The sequence below is a fragment of the Apostichopus japonicus genome, chromosome 10 (assembly GCF_037975245.1).
Source record: "Apostichopus japonicus isolate 1M-3 chromosome 10, ASM3797524v1, whole genome shotgun sequence".
Taxonomy (NCBI): domain Eukaryota; kingdom Metazoa; phylum Echinodermata; class Holothuroidea; order Aspidochirotida; family Stichopodidae; genus Apostichopus; species Apostichopus japonicus.
This window is the reverse complement of record NC_092570.1, coordinates 7,615,237-7,642,326: the sequence shown is the minus strand read 5'-3', so window position 1 is coordinate 7,642,326 and position 27,090 is coordinate 7,615,237. Positions and strand designations below refer to the sequence as shown.

The following is a 27,090-nucleotide window of genomic DNA, read 5'->3' as shown; positions in this document are numbered from 1 at the left end:
ATTCACATCTGGTCGGTTTTCCCTCAGGTTACCCTATTATATTGACTCAATGTAATCAGTCTTACATGACACTCGTAACTCCCATATAATAACGGGCTTTGCAACAGTGTCTATCCACGGTCGATCACACCTCAAAGTTCCCCAATAAGTCCTATGTGGCTTCCTGAACCAAAGTGACACAATTAGAATACCAGTCATAACATATAGTCAGGGTGCTAGCCCGGTTTCATTTACACGTTTGAGGACGGAAGGTTTGATGGTCCCGATCAGAAAAGAGCACAGGGGGTCTGGGGAATGAATATATATGAAATTTCCTTTTTTTTCAGGGGGCCATCTTGGATTTTGGCCGCCATCTTGGAAGTGGGTTACTCAAGCAACATGCCATGATCATCATCTGTTTCAGTGACCCCGGAAACACCTGAATTGACCCCTCATTTGTTCATCTCCGATTTTTACAGCCAGATATATGACATTTCCTTTTTTCTGGCGGCCATCTTGGATTTTGGCCGCCATCTTGAAAAATCGGAACCGATAAAGTGGGTTCCACGGATAAAATCGATAGATAGGTCTGAAAGAAACTCCATGCCAAATTTGGTACTTTTGTCCGGCCGGTAACGTTAAAGTTGCTAAGCCACCTGACTAACATGAGTTAACCTCATATTGTCCATTGTTTTGGAATCACGTGTAAACATATATAACCTTTGAAATAGTCCACGTATGTTAACGCGTTCCCCCAATAAATACTACTTCCTTTCCATGCACAAAATCTGCCCTGAAAATTTGTATCCACTCGCAAAATCGCATTCTATATCAGCCGGAATTTTCAAATACACAATTTACGTAAATAACTTTATTGTTCGATTCATAGGTAGTATCATATGTCTCCATGATTCCAAATTTCAATCATTTATACCTAAATTCTTTTTTTTTATTCTTTTTATATTGCAAAACCACTAAAAGCTTTTAAATTTTTAATGGCTAGTAGATTGTGCAAGGATGCCAGCAGTGATTAATTTGCATATTTAAAAGGATTTTTTTCTCAAGAATCTAGTGACCTGCTTGGATTGACTGATTAAAAAAGCATTCAGTTATATATATATATATACATTGAATGGGTGAGGGGTAAGATAAAAGGAAAAACCTACTTTCTAAATTATGTAATGTGTACCCGCCATTTTATGCTTTTAAAATGAAGGCAACTGCGGCGGCATACTCCCGGTTCTGCAATTATATAAGCTACTTTGCATTGCATTTTCACTTCCCCTTCTCACGTAATTCCCAAAGGTATATAATTTAGCGTAATGTTCAGTACAGGAACTAAATATATATATATATAAATGTTCTTCTCTCGCCCAAAATATGCTAGCCTTTTAGTTGACAATATAAAACATGTGACAGACACGCGTCGGAGATATGTAAGCTATTTATATATATTTACGCACAAGCATACATACATACATACAGATAGATAGATAGACATATGAATGTGCTTGAATGTATTTTACTCAATCATTTGCGTAATGATGGGAGGGTCGGTTTGAACAGCCTAATATTTTTATATCCATTCTTACCGTTTACGTCATACATGACATCATATATATATATATATATATATATATATATATATATATATATATATATATATATATATATATATATATATATATATATATATATATATATATATATATATATATATATAGGTTGATCGGAATCTTTTCAGTAAAATCCTTTTACGGATCCATTAGCGAAGCCCATAAAGAACACAGTGCAGCGCGGTTATAACGTATATTTGCGGAATGAGTTAGTGGGTCAGGGCGTACAGTTGTTATGTATGTATTCAGTATATGAATAAGTGGAGCATACTAATAGTGTAAATTCCTATAGAAATGAACGAACGACCTTAAAATCATTCACGCAGGAAACAGGGAAGCAATATAATCAATTAAGTTGTCATCAAGGAATAAAATGAAGATATCGTTAGAAAGAAGCTAGGAAATAAATCTATACAAACCGGTGGGGAGCCGGAGAGGTGGGTTTGATGGGTTGATAAGCAAGAAAAGGGAGCAAGAGGGGGTGGGGGAGGGGGGGGGGGGAGGAGGTCGAAAGTTCACTGTATTTTCAGCGAACTGTAAAAATATTATTTTACAGTATAAAGCCATAGATAATATCCTGACGATATTATGGGTGTGGTCTTAAATGAAGCGAAATAAGTTCAACTTGGTCAATACAGTATAAATCACTCATCTTAGTGGATAAGTTGCACTGCAAATAATCACGAATACTATTAACTATGTTCATCAGAAGCATTTAGTTACATGTAAGCAGCGTGCAGCATTCCTCCATTAATGTAACATAAAGGTTTATAAGTTCCCGCCATAAATTCCCTCGGTAGTGTTTCCGTTAAAATTCTCTGCGACCGCTCCCAATCTATGACGCGCGACCCAAATTAAGTGGGTAGTCCAAATTTTTTCGGTTGGGTACCATGACGACCGAAAATCAATTACTACAGTTTCTAGCGCTTTCTGATGTTCATAGTCCAAGCTAGCTTGCATACTTTGTGAGCATCGGTTTTGAGGGGTGCATGGCATGGGCGGCGATTCGTACTTCCGAGTGGAGCGGGGGGGGGGGGGGATATGACCTTGTTGACTATCTAAGCGTTGCGCCACCATGAGTTGGCGCGAAGCGTACCATGAGTTGGCGCGAAGCGTATACCAGAAAATTTTGGGATTTACAAACCCTCTAGATGGCCGGAAACGGCACTTCCCGAGGTTTCCAAGCGGCATATACCCAACTTTAAAATAGGGATATCATGTCCGAAATATGTCATAATCAGGATCCAAAATACTTTGTTTTTTAATTTCGGGTGTTATTTTGGGAAAATTGCCCCTGTCAATCTTGTTTCAGGCGCTACGTTAGAATGTTCGAGAGCTCTTTTATATTATTCGATGAAGAAAATGGCCTCATGCAGGCTATGATAGGCCTATACACATGCAATACACAATTACACATAGTTACATTCCTATGTACCGATTGCTAAGGCATCCAGGTGAAACGTGTATTAAGCATTACCCTGGTAACATGAGATTCTCAGCTGTTCGAGGGAACATGTACGCGTGTAGGCCTAGGGCCTATGAATACTATCAGGGTGCATATATGTACTATATCAATACCGTGGGCGCAATAATACATAGGGCCAATGAAGCCTACAGTCAACTATTCTTGCTTTATAAAGACGGTTTATTTGAAAAGATCGCACTGCGTTTATGGTAGGCGAGAAATTAAGCTAAAATAGAGCCGTACATTCACGATGATGCATCATAAATGTAGGCATGAAAATATTCTTATCCCTAGCATTTGGTGGGGGATATGGTGTATTACATCCCCTCCACTCATTTTCATGGGGGATATATCCCCCCTTCCCCCCCAGGATCGCCGCCCATGGTGCATGGGGTCGGGTTGGGGGCGGTAGTGGCTCAGACCAAAAATATACTCATAGGAAGTTGTGGATCTAAAACTTTGCGCACCGCAGTGCTCAAAAATAGGATGGCATTCACTGTATAGACGAGAAGAGGTCAAATAAGTTGGTAACTATACATAACCTTACCGATAATGTCAATACAACTTCTAACTTATAAAGAACACGATTGATATGTTATGGGACACGATTTTCCATAGTCGAAAAATACGAGCATGTTTGCTACGCGTGAGATGTTAACGGTTTACAACTGGCAATCCCAATCATTTCGTTGCATCTTTCATCAACGATTGCATTCTGTTTTACACACATCGCGGAAATAACAGCGGATGACCTATATATCAGGCGCGTATCCAGGATTTTCAAACCCGGGGGGCGCGAATTACTATCTAAGCGGAGCGCCACCATCGGTTGGCGCGCAGCGTACAAGAAAATTTCTTATTTTGATACCCCCCAGATCACCGGAAACGGCACTTCTCGGGCTTGAAATGACCAACCAGATGTACACTTTTTGCCTGAGAACCAATTATTTCCTAATAGTTTTTTTTTCATCCATAACCTTTTTGAAGATTGTCAACCCGGCACACATCATGTTCGACCTGATCGCATCTCCTGTGGGTCTTTGCTTTTGTAGGTGATTCTACGTCGCGGCCCACAACACCCGTCAGCCCCACTTTTCAAGGTTTTAAGCCCCATATTTGTTCAGAATTTGAAAATTCACATTTCTCGTGAATAAACTCACTTCAAAACATACCCATAATGTTGTACAAAATTTCATCTATGGACAACCAATATAGAAAAACTTCCTTCAACCCCTAACAGACCGGTCAAAATTGCACGAGTAGAGGGAAGTGTGATGCAGAATGTTGGTCAGAAATTTTCGAAACTTCAGACACAGTTAATTTATTGGTGTACAAATATTAAAACCTCTTATAACGGCTATTATAAAACTTGGTTGAAGGAAATGAAAAAATAGCAGATATTTCCGAAACCGAATACTACACACATAGGCGTAGGAGGCGCGGCGGCAGTGGCGGAGCTAGGGGTATTGGTCAGGAGGGGCGAGAATGGTCTGTAGGGGCGCTCTCGACACTATCTAAGCGGAGCGCCACCACTGGTTGGCGCGTAGCGTACAGAAAATTTTTGAGTAAAGATACTCCCTAGATGGCCGGAAATGACCCTTTCCGGGCCTGGCTAATTTGCAGATAAACGAAGAATAAGGTGTCATCGCCAAATTACACCAACAAAATGTGACAAATGTCAATAAGTAAATGAGAGCGCAATAAAAAAGTCAATAATCTAGAATAAGTAAAAAGTGGTAAAGAGCTGAAAAAGGCGCCAGCAGTCCATTTGAGTCCGTCAGGGGGGCATCCGCCCCCATGACCGTATTGACGCTCCGCCACTGCGCGGCGGGGGTGCAGCCCCTAATTCGCCATTACTAATGTAAAAGAGAGTTTTGACATAATTGGACCTCCATGCTTATTATACATCTACATGAGACATGTCGTTGTTTACATTAGCATCCCGCGGTATACTGCGCAATTTTAACGGAACGTACGGTACATGATGGCATGCGATGTAATAACCGATGCTTGCTTATATGATATTGACATTAACACGTTGAGCGCGCGCGAAAATTTTTGGTAATTTTTTCAGGCAAGTCGGACAGTTTTGAGGCTTTTCATCCTGGAACGCCATTTTCATGCTCACTGATATGATGTGATATCTGCTGTTTGCGTTACAAATTCAAACAGGCGCGTAGCGAGGAATTTGTCAAGGGAGGGGCGAAGCCTGTAGGCAAATTATCTAAGCGTAGCGCCACCATAGGTTGGCGCGAAGCGTACAAGAAAATTTTGGCAGAAAATGCCTCCCAGATCGCTGGAAATGGCACTACCCAGGACCATTTGTTAGCGCGAAGCGTACAAGCAAATTTTGGCCAAAAATTTCTCCCAGATCGCTGGAAATGACACTTCCCAGGCCTTGTAAGTTGCATCTAAGCACTTTCTATTTTGAAATTACTTAGCGATATCATTTAAAAAATGCTGAATGGGGGGGGGGGGCGGGCGGTCGCCCCCATCCCAAAAATCGTCATGTTCCCCGACGACGCTGTCGAGTTCGAGACCAGCCACTGCAGTTGGTTTCATAGCACAATTCTACACACGCGTTATGATAGACCATATATAGTATATATATATAGATCATTAGTGAGAGAGGAAGATGGAAACGTCAAAAAATGGAGTTGTCGGTGTAAGGGGTAGGGTGAGTGACACATTTACGAAATCATTGGTCCGTCACTGGCTACCCTTCAGCGTTGTAATGATGTCACTGTTCCTCTTTCTCTTCCCGATGTCTTCGCGTTTTTCTTTTACTCCCTCCTATTCTCCTTTTTCTCTCTTTCTTCATTTTCTTTTCCCTTCCTTCCTCTCCTCCTCCTTTTTTCCCCCCTTTTTTCCTTTCTTCTTCTCTTTTTTTTCTCTCCTCTTTTTCTCACCCGGGGGGCGCGCGCCCCCAACGCCCCCCCCGGATACGCACCTGTATATATACGAAGTCTTCCCTATAGTTTGTCAACTAACTTGTCGAACGTCGTGATCAGAAGTTACGGTAAATTAGAGATCTGTTCGTTTGACATTCATCTACGTCACTTGCCTCTGGAATGCATGAGAGATGACACTTGAATATAGTATTATGAAGGTCATTTATTCTGGCAACGATCGACGGAGACATACATCCAGCACAATATACCAGATGCATATATATAAATATATATATATATATATATATATATATATATATATATAAATGAAAATCGTAATGAGTTGGAAAATCAAGAACAGTGAAAAAACTTTCAGCCTCCACCGGGATTCGAACCACGGGCCTCCCGCTCTGTACGCGGACACCCTAACCACTAGGCTATGGACGCTGATTGTATGTCCAGAGGTTCGAAACCGGTAAGGAAGATCGTAATTCCACTGCAGGCGTTTGTCACCTATATCGAACAATACTAGTTCTGTTTTTGGTGACATATTTTGCCCTACTCTAGAGATCAAACATGATGCTATCCAACTCGAAAATCATTTGTGATTCCTAAAGCCGGATCTCGAAAGAGATACTTTGATCAGACTTTATGTTAATGCAATGGAGGTAAACGACAAAGGCAAATGAATATATATAAATGAAAATCGTAATGAGTTGGAAAATCAAGAACAGTGAAAAAACTTTCAGCCTCCACCGGGATTCGAACCACGGGCCTCCCGCTCTGTACGCGGACACCCTAGGCTATGGACGCTGATTGTATGTCCAGAGGTTCGAAACCTATATATATATATATATATATATATATATATATATATATATATATATATATATATATATATATATATATATATATATATATATATATATATATTATTAGAGAAAACCAGAGAAATATGATATGACTCATAATTGACAAATAAGGAGTAAGTTTTAGAAAATATATTGGAATTTTCGGTCCCCCTGGGACCTTCGTCAGCAATACTCGGCAGTCGAATGAATATAGTATTATGAAGGTCATTTATTCTGGCAACGATCGACGGAGACATACATCCAGCACGATGTACCAGATGCATATATATATATATATATATATATATATATATATATATATATATATATATATATATATATATATATATATATATTATTATTATTAGAGAAAACCAGAGAAATAAGATATGACTCATATAATTGACAAATAAGGAGTAAGTTTTAGAAAATATATTGGAATTTTCGGTCCCCCTGGGACCTTCGTCAGCAATACTCGGCACTTCTCATTCGACTGCCGAGTATTGCTGACGAAGGTCCCAGGGGGACCGAAAATTCCAATATATTTTCTAAAACTTACTCCTTATTTGTCAATTATGAGTCATATCTTATTTCTCTGGTTTTCTCTAATAATATTTTCTTTTGGAGTAAACGTGGATTTTCGTTATATTATATATATATATATATATATATATATATATATATATATATATATATATATATATATATATATATATATATATATATATACTCTAGATACGATGAAATGCCGCATTGTCGAGTGTCTTTCAGTGTTGCGAAAAGTATATTTCGCAACCGAATGAAGGTACTTGAGAAACATACAAAGATAAAGGCAAGCTGAATACTAACTGTAAACTAAATGATCTCTAAATGATTTTAGATAGATAAGTAGTTACACCTGCATCAAAGAACAAGGAGAGTCAAATACGTCTGTGGGGAAGGGAAAATGGAAGGGGATGTGGGGGACGGGGGGGGGGGTGGGAGGTCACTGGGAGCAACGTATTTCGCTAGGTTATTCTCAGTATTGTTCGATATATCGAACCTGGTAATGTGATCATATGTGGCATATATGTATATGTATATATCAGTGTATATGGTGCCATTATCACTAGATCAGTCGAGTCGAACTCATTATGTTATACCGCCTATCTGTTCAGGTAGGTCCTGCTCCCTGGTTCAGACAATACTTGCTATACAGAAGGCCATTTTAGACTATACGTCACTATACCGACGATCCTTCGATAAGCTATACACGTGTCGGTTGTACGCTTAAAGGTGAAGAAGTTCACAGACTGCAATTTGTTCAGTCTTTGTCACCATAGCAACCGGCTTGTAACCGCAATTCTCTCAAAGATACGAGAGATAATCCTTGTAATACAGGCAAATTAATACACACAAACTCACACAACACACACACACCCTATCAAACGCCTTGATTATACAATGCATAGATATATACATTACATGTAGACCTAAAGTATAGGCTATACAACCTGAGCAGTTGAAAATTCTTCAATATGTTTCAAAATCTGCACAATGTTTTGCCTCGAAGCACCATCAAATAGTTACCAAAATGAGGGGAAGGGGGACCTTCCCTAAGACCCCTCCCACACGACGATTGCAGAACAGTCTTAGCTGCGCATACTAACCTAAACTCTGGTGGTTTCACTCCTGTAGCATAGATGTAACATTAAAACAACAACATTTATAGCCTAGCGGATTTCGAGCCATCGTATTGTTCAATTAACACACATGTCTTTTAAATGAATAATTTATCATTTTTCAACACAGATTTTCGTCACTGATAAAGATATTCCCTCTCATTAAATCTTGTTACGCGGGTATAAAATATTAAATCTCTTAGCAGGAAGACGAATGTTTAATTTACACGATCAGAAGAGTACTAGTCTATTTTAGTACTAGTCTATTTGCTTTGTGTTATATTTAATTATTTGGATGATTATTAAACCTCTTATTTATCCAAGATGTTATTTTGTAGCATTGTTAATTTAAACTGCGAGGATCCATCGTCATATCGGCCAACAAACGATTTCCCCGAAAAATCGGGCAAATTGAAAAATAAATAAAGGATTTCGTTTTACAAATTTTGCCAAAAACAATGTGGTCATTGCTCGTTGACAATCCAGTCCTTTCAACGTCGCATATGTATATATATATATATATATATATATATATATATATATATGAATATATATATATATATATTCATATATATATATTTATTTATATATATATATTCATATATATATATTCATATATACATATATATATATTCATATATATATATATATTCATATATACATATATATATATATATATATATATATATATATATATATATATTCATATATATATATATATATATATATATATATATATATATATATATATATATATATATATATATATATATATGTTTTTGGCATGTTTGAAGTTACTCATTACCTCATTACTTTTGATAAAACTTTGAATGTTGGAGAGAAATAAATAAAACAAAAGTAATCCACTGAGGGTTAATATTAGGAGGTTTGAAGGTGATTTAAGGCAGTTTAGAATTTCGTTGGTGAAACAGCAACATTCCACAACGAGAGATGGCTATATTAAGTGTTATGCTTATTAATCTTTACAGCTTCTAGCTTTCAATCTGAATCTGAAAGGCCATGATTGGTAAATTTGTGTCATGATAGCCCAAGTCATCAACTATCAAAATAGCGTTTCAAGATGTTCTAGTTGAAAACTGTTATCTATGTATCACACCACAATTAGCCTAGTAGAGCACGAGAGATTAATCATTTGTCGGAAAATAGCCCTAATATGACCTACTCTGTATTGATTTTATTCTAGCATTTTGTGAGTCATCCTCATTGTTTTTGATGCTTGGAGGTTGAAGAGAATGACATAAACTACTGATGGTCTAAAAACCTGGAGGATTGAAAGTGATTTAAGTTATTTTAGAAAGTCTTGGGTAAAACAAGAAGATTCCGCAGCGACAGATGGGTTGGGGAACAACTATGCTAAACGTTGAGCTCTTCTAGCTCAAAATGTAATCGGTCATGGTGGCAAAAGTTGAATGTGCTGTGATAGCCCAACCACCAGCTATCATATGGTGGGTAGGATATATTGTCAGTTGAAAAACTTCTATCTATGCTATAGCGGCCTTGGAAAGTTACTAGTGTAGTGTGTAAGTCAATGGGAGCAATTAATTGTGGTGCGACACCTCTATCGTTCAGAGGGCTGGCTTGAAAAGTGAACTCAAATTTAGTGTTTATATACGTCAGTGGTACGAAAGCGCTGTACGGACAAAATCGGGACTTGAATGAGGGCAGCATTGAAGAAGTAAACTTTTCATCTCCGCTTCTTCATTTAATTAACAATTAAATTCAGCGTGTCGTGAGGCAGGCCGGAGATCAAGCGGGGGTGGGGAGGGAGGGGGTGGGGAAGGAGTATACATCCTCTTTTTCAACCGCCTTTAAAAGTAGTTATTAGCAATGTAGACCTACTTATACCTCATTTATACCCTAAATGATGATATACCTCAGCCTAATGTTCTATTTCACTTCAAAAACTCATTTTTTTGGAGAGAGGAACCTCCCTCCCCCCTTCCGCCCCCTCAATACATGACGTCGGCTTACACGACGAAAGAGCCGCATCTCTACTCTCTTTTCAAACACTGGATCTACTCCAAATCGTCCAGGCATGGATCTCCCCACAGAGGGCTTGATGATGATAACAGTACACAATGCTTGTTATTGTTCGAGTGAAGGTTTAGAGGGGAGGGGAAAATGGAGGGGAATGGTGGTGTCCAACTCTGGCACACTTCCCATATTCTAAGTGTTATGACCATTCAGCGGAAATTTACAGAAAGAACAGAAAAAATTCAAAGATAGAGGAACAAACCGGAGTTAAGATTACATGACATCATATTCATTCATTACAATCAAATTATTCACATTTTTCAAACTTTAAAAAATAGTTCTTTTTTAATTGATACCTGACATTGAGAGATGTGTGTGTGGGGTAGGGTGGGGGGGGGGGTGGGGTGTTTGACCATTGAACATTTTTTTCATAAATCTTTAGTCCAATCTAAATCCTACAGTAACAGGCTATGCTGGCAGTGTTCACCTACCAATTCTTGCTTGAACTCGAACTGATAGTGCTACAGTGAAAATATCATCTTCTGATTCTAATGAGAGGAATAGTGCTTCCCAATGGTTCATCTATCATAGCGTTGCTATTACTTATTTGTTGCAGTAATCAACACTATCACAGAAAGGTACACTTAGAAGCGGAAATGATCTGTAAATGAATCCCCTGGGATCGGATTGGGATACAAAACGTAAAACGTACAAATCTCCAAGGTGTAGTCTATGCAAGGCATTATTCACAGTGGTGTCGACCACCATTTGGCAGTGGGGAGGGGGCTAATCAAAACATTTGGCAGTGGGGATGGGGTTACACAAACTGGTTCGCCGGAGGCACCAGTAGTAGCGAAGACCGACAACCATGTCTGCAGGGGGTTTGGGGGCCAGCCATCGGACCTCTGGTGAGGGGGTCAAGGTGAAAGAGTCACCTAAAGTCTTGCTATTTTTCTTAATTTCAAGAATTTATTTCAGCAGAACTTTGGAGGTAGACAAGAGTAAATAAGAGCCTTTAGAGGTAAAACTATTGTTTATCTCGCTGGCAACAGTTTTTTTTTATAACATTGCTACTTTCATTTGGGGATGCTGAACAGTTTGGGGGAACTTCCCCTATCCATGTCTCCCCTTGGCCAACCTCCTCTTTTATGACACCACCAGCTATTTTTTAAGATAATACAGTCATTAAATCATCCTGTAGTCATTAAGTACTGTAGAAAATAATTAGTACTAACAGTCAGTAACTGTTCAAAAAGATAAAAGACGATGTCAACTTATACATGTATATATAACAGAATGGACAATTCTTGTGCTTGTGACGAAACCAAGCTGACAATTGAAATTCCTACATTTAATAAATAAGGCAATGAAATTTGCCAAAATTTGTCAAAAAACAAGAAAAGAAAAAGTAAAAAGGCACCTACATTGCCAGACTGAACTTCAAGGTGCATTTCAAAGGTATTTACTGAGCTTGAATGAGTTGCTTTTTCCAAATTTTGGTATGAAATTAGTGAGAGTAATACTAAGCTTCCATTTTGCACATTGCAACACCATACAGCACCAATACAACACCAATAACAGTTAGCCTACTTGTAGCTACTAACATCTCTTATCATACAAACAATTGTACACCAACATTTTAACCTACTTTGCATATAAGAATCAGGATACATGTTGTTATTGGGAGAAAAGGAAAGTTTGATAGCATACGCATGATCCACTTCACTAGCTACTAGAGCAAACCTGGTGAAAATTAAAACCAGGTATATGAAATGGAACAGATGAATTGCTACCATCTTTCATACCAAGTGCTTTCTTGTGGGTCAAGGGAAACTGGTGGGTGGGGGGACTGGGGAGGAAAGAGGGATAACTGGGGGAAGTAAATATAATTCCTTAAAACTGCTTACATCACAGCTGACAGAGCTTACTATTATGACAGGCATATAAAAGCGAGGGTTTATGGAAACGAAAACTGAATAAAAAATGAGAGATAAAGTAGATCCTGAGTTTGCCTCTGAAGAAGAACATTTTAAGAGTAAAACATCAGGCCCCCTAACTCTTACATAGTGCATTAAAAATGATACAGGGAGGATCAAAATCCATCTTTGAGCTATGTAAGCCTCTGTTTCAAGACCGTTATATTTTCATTATTAAAAAAAAACGTAGCTCATTTTGTGCAGTTAATATCAACATGGTTTAGCATGATGGTGGAATCTAGATGGATAATAGAATAATATAGAAACTGGCAAAAGAATGATTAAGAAGATAACATTGCACCAATATATTGAAAGAAGAAGAGAAACATAAAGCTGTTTGGTCAGTACTGTTAGCTAGGTTGTATTACCTAACACACAGACATGGCTGTATGGTCAGTAATGTTGGCTAGGTTGCATTACCTAACGTGCATATTCAGTTAAGAACGTAAGTCTTCATTTCTGGTACTGTTGGCTAGGTTGCATTACCTAACACTCAGATTCAGTTAAGACAGTAAGCTACAGATCTTCATTTCTGCTCCTGAAGTTCAAGAATTGCCTTCTGCCAGCTAAATATAACATAGACTCTGTAACAAAAATGACAAAACAAAATGAAATAAATATTAATAAACAAAACTACAAACTAACACATAAAATGAAACCAAATTAATTGTAGGCCTAAATGAAATCAGTAAAAAACAAATACGCAGTCAATTAGTGACAACCCCAAAAGCCGAGCTGTATATCTACCTCTATCCTTGACGAAAGTGAATCAAACCACTGCAGTGCTATTTGAGGTCAAAATTGTCTGACTTTCAATTTCCATTTTTTGACATTGTTTACATCACTACACAACAATTAAAACATTTTCACTTCTAAGACCCACTCTGGGGTCTAATTATGCCAGAATTCATCAGGAGTCACCATACTGTTGGTGTTACCATGTGCCTGGATATCCCAGGACATGTCCTCTTTTTCTTCTAGCTTAGTGGAGGAGTGTCCAGTTGGATTTAATTATATAAATAAAAACTGTTTCGATATTTTGGTAATTCCGACAAAGTTGTGATGAAAAAGGAGTGACCAAAAAAAAAAAAAAAAAAAAATCTCAACAGTGATTTGGCGATTCTGCTACACCAATTTGAGTGTGCAAATGATTAATTGCAACATTCCCTCAGCCTTTCTGAATCAACAAGTGAAATGTAACTTTTTATTACAACTCTTGAATTTGTGTTGGAAACTCAAACTGTATCTCAAAATGCAACGTGTTTTTGATGTGCTTATTGCATACAGGAATCAGGGCAGAAGAACATGAATGATCATTTCTTCATAATAATTAACAGCTTAGTGCACCAATTTTTGCCAGAGGCAAGGGATTCGATAGCATTTGGAAGGAAAACAGTACTAGTCAAATGAGTCAATCCAATTTGGCATAGACTTAGGAAATTTTCATTTTCAGCTGACCATCAATATATCACTTTTTCTTTGTTCACAGATCTGGTACACGATTATGTCCAAACTGCTGATAAAATATAGGGAGAGAGAGACACTCACCCCCGTAAGACTTTGGTATAACCCTAGGAAGAGCACTGTCGCTCTCGATGGTGAAATGAAAGACATTTGTGGTGTCTCTCTTCCCAGATTTGACATCCTCAACCTCTGTGTGGACTCGGATTTGTAAGAATTTGTCCTCAGTGAACGCCACCTGAAGGGAGAAAAAAAAAAAAGGTGAGGAAAAATGCAAGAAGACTCGTCCACCATTTTTAAGGGGCATGAATTACACAGTAGGGTGGTCTGTGATGTCATCATGGCAGATGCTCTTCAAAACCTTGACTTTTATATTACTAAAACTATTATAAAACTTATTATAAAACTATTATAAAACTTTTATACTATTATAAATATATAAATATAAAAATATATAATAATATATATAAAAATATATAAAAAATATATAAATTTATAAAATTTATAAAATATATAAATATATAATAATATATATAAAAAATATATAAAAAAATATATATAAATATATAAAAATATATAAATATAACTATTTTAAAACTATTATACAGCTATTAAAAAACTTCTCGTTGTTTTATCCTTGAAACCTGATACATTTGGAACGTTCGCTTAGTCATCAATGTCCTCTGTAGTATGAATTTAATCAAAATGCAATTTTATATAGAAAAATTTATTTTCCAATGTGGAGATGTGTAAAATGAACGGAATATTGTCAAGCAGGACCAAAAAGGTTAACTTGCCTGCCTATGGCAATTAAACCAAAAATTCATATCTTTGCAATAACCAAAAGGTTCGGAGGATGTGGTTTTGATCCTGAAGATACAGAAATTTCCAGCAGTTTTTGCAGAGCAATCAGCTCCAGCCACCCAGAAGGTTCTTATAATTGCCTTTAATCTGCAAACAATGACATGAAATGAAATAATAACAAAAATTTTACAAACCTCAGAAGAGTAGAATATAACGGAACCTATCTCCACTGGTTTCTTAAACTGAATGTTTCCTATAGCTCTGATGAACACTCGGCCTCTGCTGTATAGAAACAAACAGAGAGAGATACATTACTGTAAATTACAACGTTTGCTATTGCCAAATTTTTTTTCTCATCTGCTTGTTTTGTTTCTTTGACAGTAAATTAAAATCGTCGGTATATGATGAGATTTGTCAAAAATACTTAAAAGAAATTAATTTTTTTTCTCCAATTGAGCAGTACCTCCAATCAAGCATTTTTCGGAGCCATATTATTCAATACTGCCACCATGTCAGGCGGCATTTAAACCAAAAGAGTCATTTCATCATCTTTGGAAACAAAGTTTGTCCATGCTCTATAGTTCTTTCTCCCTACGATTACATCATAGTCACACCGGCATTAGCCAATCATGTCTCTCTCTCTCTCGCCTTACATGTTTTTCCCGATAAGTCGGCATTTAAACCATTTGCACGATGACAATACAAGTAGGATTTTACCTTTTCAGAACTTGAAATAGCAAAAAAATAAAAAAATAGAAAAAAAGAAAGAGGAACAAATCTTACCAAAATAAGACAGCATTTGTATAGGCTATTTCTGTTGCTTGCCTCATTAAGTAACCACCAAATATTTTGTTGTGAATGTTTCTCTCCTGTGAAGAAAGAATATGACATTTTAAAAAATATCAACACTGACTCTTTGAAAAGAAGACTACCTCATTTTTCAGAACATAAAAAATATTAATTCTTTCCAAAATAGATACTTGTGGAAGAGCTGGAAGCTATTCAGTCCAGGAAAAGATGATGTTTTTGTCTTCCCATGGTAACATCCCCAGCCCCCCCCCCCACCCTCACCCCACCATGTAAAGAGTTGAACGCAAACAAATTATAATCAGTTTGTTGCCTGACACATGCGGTACCCCAAGAAAGATCTATTTGATATATATATATATTTTTTTGAGAGAGAAAAAACATAGCAACACAAGACTAAGGCCTATCGAATCTTCATAATAGATGTACCAAGGTATACATTAAACTTGGGTCATTATATATTTCCAATTTTCATTCTGATGACTAAGAAGAACAAATTATTTTGCAGTCCTGTCACGAATGATAGTTTCATGGTAGTTCCTAGAAACAGGAAGCTTAGATTGAGGCATGATTTCTAGTTGTTAACGTCATTTTCTTTTCTTTTTCAATCACAATCAAAGAATTTTTCCTTTTCATACCGCGAACAATAACTGGCATGAGACAATGCTTTCATTCATAGGTTTACACTGCCAGGGTCAAACAATGAGTGAAGGGCCACAGGGTACTTTAAATAGTAAAGTATTGCACAAAAGACCAAGTGGGGTTCTACAGGCTGATTAGGGTGCTATTTTGATGGCTGAGCAGTGACAAAAAACAAACAAATAAAACTGTCGGTGCAAGCCTCACTTCAAAGGGGATCCTTTCTGTGGGGAATCATTTTCCACCTTTGCAAATCCAAAAGGCAGAATCAGTGATCTGTGTAAAAAGATTGGTTTTACGATGAATAAATTGCATGTCACTCAATTTCATACCCAAATGAAAAAGTATGAATACTACCTGAGGAAAACATAGCAGAGCATTCTTGAGTTTGGTCGATTCCATCCAAACCGAGTTAGGCGGCATTCGTCTCACAGAGAAAGACGAGACTCTGAGATTGAATAAATCAGAGATTGGTATAATAACGTTTCGGTTCATGTCGTTCTCCATCTCTACTGTTACCCATGGATATATGCAAAGGTCAGTATTCTTTCTTATTCACTCAGCTGATATATGTAGGCATCTGGCAACATTTTAAGTACCTGGCAACATACTTGAAGGAACACGATGAAGGTTTCACACATTTCGTTCAAATTTATCCTAGCCTAGCAGAGCACAATATTAAAGCACTTGATATAAAATGGAAAATGTGAAACACTGTGCACTTGAACATTATTACATGTAAACCGTCCGTCACTTTGCAAAGCGCAAAAACTCTCGATTTCGAATTCTGGTAAAATTAGCGAAATTAAATCAATATCCATACAAGTTTTAAATTTTTAAAGTGAGATTAAATACAAAAACTGTTAACAGACTGTTTATGTACTGCAGAAAGCCTGAACGGGTAAATTTATGAAAAGTTAAAGGACTTGACGTTTGGATCTTAGCATGGCCCTTTTTCAGAGTATAACCGAAACGAAAACATACTGAGAACCCATTTAATAAACAGACCAATGAACAGACAGCTTAATAAATATGGAATATTTCAGTTTGACAGCTGGTATATGAATTTTGGCCAATTATAAATTTTAGGTGTGGACCAGAGATTGTCACATGATGTTCGTCTGGTTGCATCACTGTTTCCTGTATTGCTTATGGTTATTCATGAACTTCAACATTTGAATAATATATAACACTGCTGATAGTCTGCAGGCTGAAGTTTAAAGTGCAGCAGCAGTACCCATAGTGCACCACTGTAGTGAACCAAGGGGTAGATGCTAAGTTCTAAGACAGTCTTAGATAATTGTAAGCGGCCCATATCCCGCTAGCCAAAGCTTACCCCGGGTCTAGAGTATCCACAAATATACTGTGTACCAATTCCCTCTCTTCAGCTGTAGGTGCGTTCTTTAACAGTGAATCCCTAGTTCGCTGTTGCCGTAGTAACTTCTTCTGTTCTCCCTCACTGATGATGGATTCTTCCAGTGGTGTCGTGGCCTTTAAGGGGTGACATATACCTGCCCTGTAAATAAACAAATGAATTGAGTGAGTAAAAATCAAATACTCACTCGAGTGAGCCCTCCTCGAGTGAGTGTACATTCTTATAAAAATCATGTAAGGCTTTTGTTACCATACGATTGGATTGTCCCCTTTGTGCGAGGAATAATATATATTGGTCTGCCGGGAGACTGAAATTGTGCCTATTTTTCAAAATGGGTCTTTGTGACGATCAAAAATATATGTTAGTGCATGTATGTTCAACTTGAGCCGTGTTTTAAAATACATTTTTATTTATCTTCATCTCTCTTTTTCGGACTATTAAAGGGTGTGAAGACTTGCGCACAAAGAAACGTCTCATGCTGGTAATATGACCAAGTTTGGAATGAGGTGTAACGGAAGTGTAAGACACCACCATCCATCCCAGAAAATACACACACAGCTTGCTACCGTCGGTAATTAGACACTATTGTACAGTCAATACATACAGCTACGGTCAATACCCACAACACAGTGCACATAGCAGCGTGGACATCTCAGGTGTAGATAAAAGATAACAAGGTATCACGTTTCATTACTGTCTACATTTTGTAGCGACAAGAAGAAACGTCATTTGCAAGCAACATGAAGTTAACTTTTTCAGAGCGTGGCACACGGTTTGGGGCGAGTCTTCAATGCCTTTGACCGATTGATGATAAGAACGCTCGAAGCAATCGTTCTTACCTTGAATTACCAGAATCTCTGGCGACGTTGACAAACGTCGTGGAAACAATTTCTTCTTCTGAGCCATCCTTGAGCTAAGGAGATATCAAGAAAACAAGCAAACATGTATTTCAATAATGAAATAGTTACATCAGACATATAAGTTGAACTTGTGACACATTTTTCCATAGTCTCAACTCACAGCGAGAAACCTACTCTGCGATGAATAACAGTGGTTCGTCATCTACGTAACACAGTCAGCCAGGAAGAGCTACTCCTTTTTTGAGACGGTTTTCAAAGCTATTTATAATAATGACGGTGACTTCCTGGTAGAGGTAAACATACACAATGCTTGGGAGGTTCATTATCAGCAGAGGAATACAGTTGATATCACAGCTAAGAATAACCATCACTTTATAATTTGACGATCACCAGGACTGAGAAGTACTCGTCAGACATCTGTCTCTTCTTGCCTTTATTTTAGCATCCTTAGTAGAGCAATCCCCATCTAAATAAACCCCACCTTCCACCACCCTCCCCCTCACCCCCTCCCCCACACACCTTCCCTTCCACTGAAAAGTAAAAATAGGAAAAGCCCGGGAAGACGATTACCATTTTTACAGACATTGCTACTTCTATGGAGGAGGTGCCAACCCAGGTGACATTGCCGGTCAATTTGAGGTCATGCTCCACTCCGACAATCTTTGTGTGCAAATCTAGAGGAGAAGAAATTTCTCTGTGGAAAATATTATTTCTGCTAATCTGATTAGAGACAAAACATCAAAATAATTTAAGCTTTCTTTATTTTCTATTTTCTTCTTTTTTGAGGTAAAATACATAAAGATAAATTCCTTCTTAAATTGGTTAGTATTTAAAAAAGAAAAAAAGTAGAACATTACACATAATAATAATAATGAAATAATATTAATATTTCCTTTCTATATATCGCTTTATACCAGCGATAGGTCTCAAAGCGCTTCACAGATGTTATATTACCCCTGGTCAATGATAACCTGTCCCAGAGACAATCCCTCCAGTCGGCAGCAGTTACATACTGCGCCCTATGACAAGTTACCTCACAGGTATCCATTTAACCCCTGGGTGGAGAGAGGCAATTTAGATAAAGCATCTTGCCCAAGGACACAACGTAATGAACGAGGCAGGAATCGAACCAGCAATCCTTGGATCACGAGTCCGACGCCTTAGACAATTGGCCACCACGCTCACCAAGATAGAACTCAATAATGAGGGAGTATGCAAACTTGGCAGAATGTCACGCTAATGACACTCTCAGCCAAGAATTTAAACCGTAGCTCAAAAATACGACAATAGTTTCCGTCTTCTACAATAGGTGTTAGAGCATGAACTTCATAAACAACTCAACAATTTACTCTTGATCACTGACATTTCGAGGCATCTGTAAAATCTTGGAAATTCATGTCAGGTAGCTAGGCACATTAATAAACTACATCACTGAAAATTGGAGAATGTGTGAAAGATATCTAATTAAAAAAAAAATAAAAGTTCTTTTTCTACGCACTAACAAAGACTTTTCAATATCATTACACATGTAATGTAGAAGACGAAGCTGAATCAAAAAGTTGCTCAAGGAAAGATAAACAGCTTCCTTTTTTCAGAGACAGGGATTATATACTCCTCCCCCTTCCACTACTCTATTCCCCCCCTCCTTCATTCCTCTATCATAAAAAGAGAAAGCTTTATCATACCTAACCTGTCGACCAATGCTGTTACGATAGTAAGAGGAGATGTCTCTTGACCAGGATCAGGCATGTTATGCTTGTAAGAAATCATTACTATGAAAAGAAAACCAAAAAAAATTTTTTAATATAATGAAATGAGCAAACATATACGAATAAGAATCTTTCAATAAGTTTAAGATACAACTCAAAGCAAAATGGTTTACACTTTGCAAAGAAATTGTAATGTGCCTTTTGCACAGGAACCAAACGTTGGGTTTACAAACTGAGCTAGAATAACTTTTTGTCTTAGGTTCCTTTGTCATTTTTCCTTGATTCCATTCCTCTTTGTCCTGCTGTCACCCTCCAAGATGGCCTTTCTTAAAAAGTAAAAGTAAAAGTTTCAAGATGAACAGCCTTGTAATATGAAGGCAAGGCCTCCTCACTTTTACGTGGATCCCACCTTTATGCACACCGTGGAGAAAATCGTTTCCTGTCAATGGTACTTAGCGTGAAGGGAGGACGCTCTTGCAAATTGAGCAAATTGTGGCGCACCCTCTAATGGTTATTTCCCACACTGCATGTTGTGTACTGTACTAATGTATGGACCTGACTGCAGAACTACAAGGGTTGAAGGAATCATATCACAGTAAGATACACAAAAAAAATATAACTAAATATTATGATTTGCAACATTTTCCCCCCCTGATCAGAGATCTACAAGTGTACACAAATAAAACGGTGGCTCCCAAGCTACTACTGTGCGCCATTTTGACGTGTCAGGGTTGGAGCCACTAACCAGTGTGCACTTGACTATATCGACACGTTACAGCATATCAATACACCTGGGTAAAAGAGAGGTCGCTGAGATAAAGCACTTTTTTTCAGGTAGGACACAGTGTAAATGACGTAGCCTTAAACCTGCAATCCTTAGTTTGCAAGTCAATTGTTCTAAGCATTCTAATTGGAATTGCCACTTTCTTGAAGTTGACAGTAAAAGTAATAGCAAAGGTAATGTAACAATCTCAGTAATGTCACAGAATGATGGTTACATTCAATAATTCAAAAGAAAATGTTTTTTTTTTTTCCATACAGACTACTGTTAAGTAATAAGAGACATTTACGTTGAAAATTTCAATTTGATTTGCTTTCAGATTAGTTGGTGAAGTTGGGATGGGGGGGGGGGGGATATGGAGGGGTAAGGGATAGTTTGTACATGTATGAGGGAAGTTGTTGGATTACTATAGTATACCCTGGTTGTGGGCATGCAAAAATTCTTTAAGGCTTATCCTGGAATTTCTTTCAATGCCGGGCAAATCAATGCAAACTCAAAGGGAAAGAAAAATTCTTCAAATTCAAAATCATTTTTTCCTTCTTTTTACCTCCCATTGTATCCAAATCCTCCAGTAACCTGCCGATCCTTAGATTTGAGAACTGGTTGATGTATTTCTCTCTGATCAAAGGGTCAGATAGAGGTATAACTGCCTCACTATAACTGTCTTGCATGGTCCTCTGAGGTAGGTCACTCTGGACGATTGGGGTATCCATGCCCGCGACAGACCTCTTCACATCGGGCCTAAAATTTGAAGAAAATATTATTGAGAGTAATATTATGAATGAAATAGATAGGAATATTACTAACTTTTGGTGCATATTTCATAACTGGGCAGGTGTGTTCACCCTGGGCCCAGACCCCTGAGGGGACCAGTGACATGGGTGGGAATAAATAGAGAAAGCCCGAGAGTAGACATATAAGGGTGAATATTGGTACCAAATATCAAAACTGCTCATCCAAGCAAGAAACCCCCTGTTGGGATTGTGTGAATGTGGACTCTCACTTGGAGGTCCATGACTACTGCTGCACAAGGGCCCTGTTACAAGGGCCCTGCCCTCGCTACGCCACAGTGGCACTGCCTTGTATCGCATAGCAATCCAACGAACAAAAGGAATCTGCACATGAAACGCAGTCAAAGACACTTTCACTTTATAAGTAAGTTTTACCCAAGCTGAATAATAAATTGATGGTACTATGGTATGAATTGTTACAGAGGAAAAGATCAAAACATAAAAAGAAATAAATGCAGTTTACAATATATATCAAACAATATAAAGCATACAACAGGCAAAAAGATGAATCAGCCATTCAAATCCTTAAACAAATAATAGTGGTTTCCACGTTAGAAGAGGAATATTGTTTCCTTGACCAGGTGAAAGATATTGATGAACCGAGGGGGGAATTTCACAAGAGTGAAGGTCCGCAAGACTGAATTTCCACGAACCGATGGTCGATAGGCGTAACTAGACTTTTTCATTTGAGGAGCTTCAGAGGGGGTCAAAGAAATTGACAAGGGGGGGGGGCGCGATATTGTTTAAAATAGGGTATGTTATATCTATTTATTAAGTTATATTGTATTATAAATTTCTTTTGGGGCAGCAGGGATGGGGGGCGAGACTTTTGAGAGCGGGGATTTCTCCCCAACAACCCCTCTGGTTACGCCACTGGTGGGGCCCTAGTATCAATGCAAGCCATCCCAGCCCCCTGGCGCAAGTCACTGGTATCCACTATGAAAAGAAATGGCTGTAAATTCTTTTTAATTACGCGCTCTTTCAATGTAATATAACCGGTAGTAATGGCCTGTAACCGAACCGAGTTACCCGACCACACATATTGTATGCCATTGTATTGGGTTGTGTTGTATTGTAATATATTGTGTTACATTGCATCATGTTCTATTGTACGCATTGATTGCAACCTAAGTATTAAGTAACTCAATGTAAAACTGTGGAGTACCGAAGATGTGCAGTTCTAGTATCTGCTACGGTGATGATATACTTATTAGTAAATAACTCATTGATGGATAACTAATTAATAAATAATTTATCTATTAATCTCTGCCCACCATACCTCCATGTTTGGGATGCAGACACAATCGATTTAATTTTCTCTCTAACTGTAATAGACAGAAAAGAAAACATCAATTAGATCATTAACGTCCAGTGATCATTATTCTTCACGCTCACCAAATATATGGATCATTTCTGAAAAGAAAATTAATCAACCAGAGTATAAACAACTCTTCCATAATTTGGAACCCCTGAATATGTTATGGCTACTTCACACATTATTAATGCAAACTTAACATGATTGGAGACCAGAATTTCATAACATTGCAGTTTTACTAGCTTTATTCGTTAGATGTTATTCACTTGTAAACTTTTACCACAAAAACACTTGATCAAGTCTTCGTGCAAATGCTTACGTCCGGGTTTAGAAGTGTTTACTATGTTACATAAACAAATCATACCATAACCTGTTATCCAACCCTTCTGAAATGCCCAAGTATCAGAAATACTCGGGCTATTTCTTTGCTGGCTAAATGCCAGCATATTCAGTGTTTGTTTTTCATTCGGAAATAGGCACTTCCCATAATTCCATGATCTGAAACCCACTATCTTGTCCCTGTGAAAAGGATGTGTTCCCATCATGATGAGCAAAAACCCCTTTTTATATGATGGTGACCTACAGACCTTTGACTAAGCTTTTTGACAATTTAAGATGAAAATAGAACTCACTTTCATAGACTGTTGGTAGTCTGGTAGCAGTTGATGAAAAGCACTTGTGGGACAAACAAAGGACTGGGTAGTTTGACCTACCATAGAAAGAAAAGAAATGGAATTACTGGGTTGGAGACTTATTTGGTTAAACGTCAAATATTTTAATGTCATCGTTTTCTCTAGATATAATCACATAGGCGTAGGAGGGGGGGGGGGCTGGGGCTGGGGGGGCTGCAGCTCCCCCAACCAATTTTTTTGGTGAAAATTCTGGCAATATGCTGAGAATTTTTCGGGCACCTACAGCTGTACTGAGAGAAAACTAATTTGCAATGTGTTTTTCAATATTGGTTGAACTTACATTATTATTACCATTATTATTGTAACGACTTGCCCAATAATTATAACCAATATGGAAGGGTAATAACACGGAAAATGATTGTCTGTTAATGGCATGTGATATAATAACCGGAGGGATGCCTATATGATATGCACATTAACATGTTGAATGAGCGAAAAAGTTTGGGTTTTATTTTTCGGGCAAGTTGTTACAGCCCCCCAAATCAAATTAGGCTCCTACGCCTATGGTATATATAATCACATGCTACTTTGATGTTTGTCATGAATGCATTCATGTATGTTTAAAGCTGAACCTAATTTTAACGTACAGTAGTTTACATACTCATTTAGAGTAATGGGTCGACTGTCAGCATGGCATGTTTTTGAATACACTTTGAAATTGTCTGATGTTGTTACCATTCAGCCGTCACACAATTATTCTGAATAACAATTTCTTGGTCTCTAGCCTACCATACCTTTCTCAACGAATACATGATATTGCAAAGAAGGATTGTTTTCTTCTAACAAATTATGTCAAACCAAACAAAATGCAAAACACTTCTCTTCATGTTAACACCCCTTGCACACCACATGAATGCTCATGACTCGATGCAACACATCTATCGTAATGTGGGAAAACATGGACAGTCGGCCAGTGTGCGACGGTTTAAGACTGATCGTTTCTTTGCCAGTTTTAAGTCACCCTGGCTTCATTCAGGGAAACTGACCATGTATCAATTTTCCAGACTGGCAGTCCTGTAGCGTGTGGATGATCTAGACGAATGTACTGGACAGTTTTAACAAATAAAACCAATCACAGTTTCATGAATTTGTATGCGACCCGAATGAGCTCTGGTCATTAACAACAAACGGTCCTTGTGGGCTCTGATCAGTCGGTCAGTTTGCTGGGGTCAGTGGTAGGACTTTCAGTCTTCACAATTGAAGATTTTCCATGTAACGAAGGTCCAGTTGAGCAGGGCTGGGATCAGTCCTACAGTGTGTGGCAGGTTTTAGTGAATCCGTCAGAATCAACTTGCCAATGTTCAATTCAGATGTAGAAATGACTCATTGATGTCTACTTTTGAGGTCTTTACTTCTTAATTAATATGTATTATATCAGAATGAGAAAGTATCATAATCCCACTGAAAGGTGCACAATTCATTTCCAGAACTACTGTATGTGATACTTTTTAATAAGTTGAATGTATGATCTGTATAAACAGCTCCAAACAATGAGTCCAAACATTTTGAATAAGTTACAGAATTACAAAAAACTTCTGAACCTTGTTCAATGTGAAAAGGTGTACATGCAAACATTGGTGGCGAGAGATCATAAACAGAATCAATAACGATTGGATTGACGAATATAGAAAAACTATTGTCCCCTTTATTGTTCTTACCCTTCCATCTCTATTCCTTGATTTAGCGACTTTTGTTCAATCCCTTTCTGCAACTCACCTTCCCCAAAGAGATACCATCTACCTCAAATCTCCCTCCCCATCACTACATATCCTTTTCATTTGATTGCAATACATCTTGAAATGTTTCCACTGCAACCACTCCTAAGAATTCTTTCAGAATTTGTGAATGATTGAAAAATGGTACGTAACATCTCTAATGGAAACATGCAGTTCAAATAATTTGGGAATTAGGAAACTGTGCAAACTGAAAAGTTACGTTTCTGTTGAAAAATTAGCGAAAAACAGCATGCAACCGGAGAGTGAATATTTAATTTTACATAATCATAGACGGACCCAGATATGGCGTTTTTAAATGATCCCTTAACAGGTCATTATGTAATATGCAAACATGTATCATTCATAGGAATGTTCTAATTTTAGTTATAATCTGTAGAAATGTGTGAGTTACTAGGGGTGCTTGGCAACAAATTGATCCTATGTTATGATTTGTGGGATAACTAGGCCTAGTATGTATATATGTATGAGCAATTATAGCATACTCAGCCACATGAGACCCCCCCCCCACCTCCCCCTCAAATCAGGTGGCTACATCAAGTTTTGCAAAATCTTTTGAACATATTTCAAATAAGTACAAAGGTTGGTTGTGTAGTGGTTACACCAACAGTGTCAGATCTTTCATGAAAATACCCCTGCAGAATTATATATAATGAAAACGACCATCAACTACCCCAATTGTTCCTTAAGCCACTTTAGCATTAAGTCCAAAGGTTTCCACGGTAGTGGCTACACTGGAACTTTCCGTGGTTATGCATGGGTTTGGTTGAACGAGATCCGTTAGTCTTTGTTGTTCTGTGTGGGAATTGTGTGCATGTGTGACGATGTATTCGGCTACAAAGTGGACTTGCATGTTGGCATGTTCTATACTATAGTCTATAGTATACTAGTTGTATCCAAACAACTTTCAAAATTTGAAGTGATTTAAGTTCTCTTAGTTCCAGACAGCTACTTTTTATTATGAGGCTACCATGTTGGACAATGGCAACACTGTTTGGGTTCACAATATAATACATGTTAACCCTCAGTAATCTAGCTTTTGCTGTTTTGAGACTTCCATTGGTAGCCTAACCTCAAATAACATAACGCTACACGCAGTACCAAAGTTGTACAGCGATAGGCAGCATTAGTAAACCTAACCAAAGGCTATCATGACTTCCCCCTAAGTTCTTACTCAATAGCCTACCGAGCATAGATAATTAACTTGTTTAAAAGCTTAATTCTGTAAACACTTACACGAATTGAAAAGTGCGAGCAGCCATTTTTGTAATCCGAGGTGTTTCTCCTTGAAACAATCGATCGGCTTGAAGAGACTGATGCTGCTAGCCTATATAATATTACCGAAGATACTTTAAAATTACGGCGCTTCCATTCAGTCGCCAGGCTCCGTGATGTTTATATGTAATACTATCGCATTTACTCCAGAGCCGTATATTTAAACATACGGCTCTGATTTACTCAGGTAAACAGCGCCTTGCTCTATGCTAGGCCATAGGGGGTTCATACGGAAGCGTAGAAGGGACATGGTGATGAAAGAGAAACAAACTCGTCAAAATGACAAAATTCAGAAAAATGACGTTTTGTCGAGTTTTACAACTCGTCAAAACGACAAAATTATTAAATTTGCCGAGATGCAACAAATCGTCAAAATGACAAAATTCTGAAAATTGAAGTTATGTCGAGAAACAA

At 37.8% G+C, this 27,090-nt stretch overlaps 1 protein-coding gene across 1 annotated transcript; it reads right to left on the bottom strand.

The window, feature by feature from the left end:
- Positions 1-10,725: 10,725 nt before the first annotated feature.
- LOC139974925 (acyl-coenzyme A thioesterase 9, mitochondrial-like) lies at positions 10,726-26,806 on the bottom strand. The gene is made up of 13 exons (XM_071982479.1): positions 26,638-26,806; positions 23,609-23,685; positions 22,941-22,986; positions 21,418-21,611; positions 20,066-20,152; positions 18,951-19,054; positions 18,360-18,433; positions 17,482-17,661; positions 16,503-16,593; positions 15,483-15,568; positions 14,894-14,981; positions 13,983-14,133; positions 10,726-13,018 (listed from the first exon to the last, which is right to left on the bottom strand). Exons 1-13 carry the CDS (start codon positions 26,661-26,663, stop codon positions 12,951-12,953), a joined length of 1,272 nt encoding a protein of 423 aa, XP_071838580.1. The 5' UTR covers positions 26,664-26,806; the 3' UTR covers positions 10,726-12,950.
- Positions 26,807-27,090: the final 284 nt, after the last annotated feature.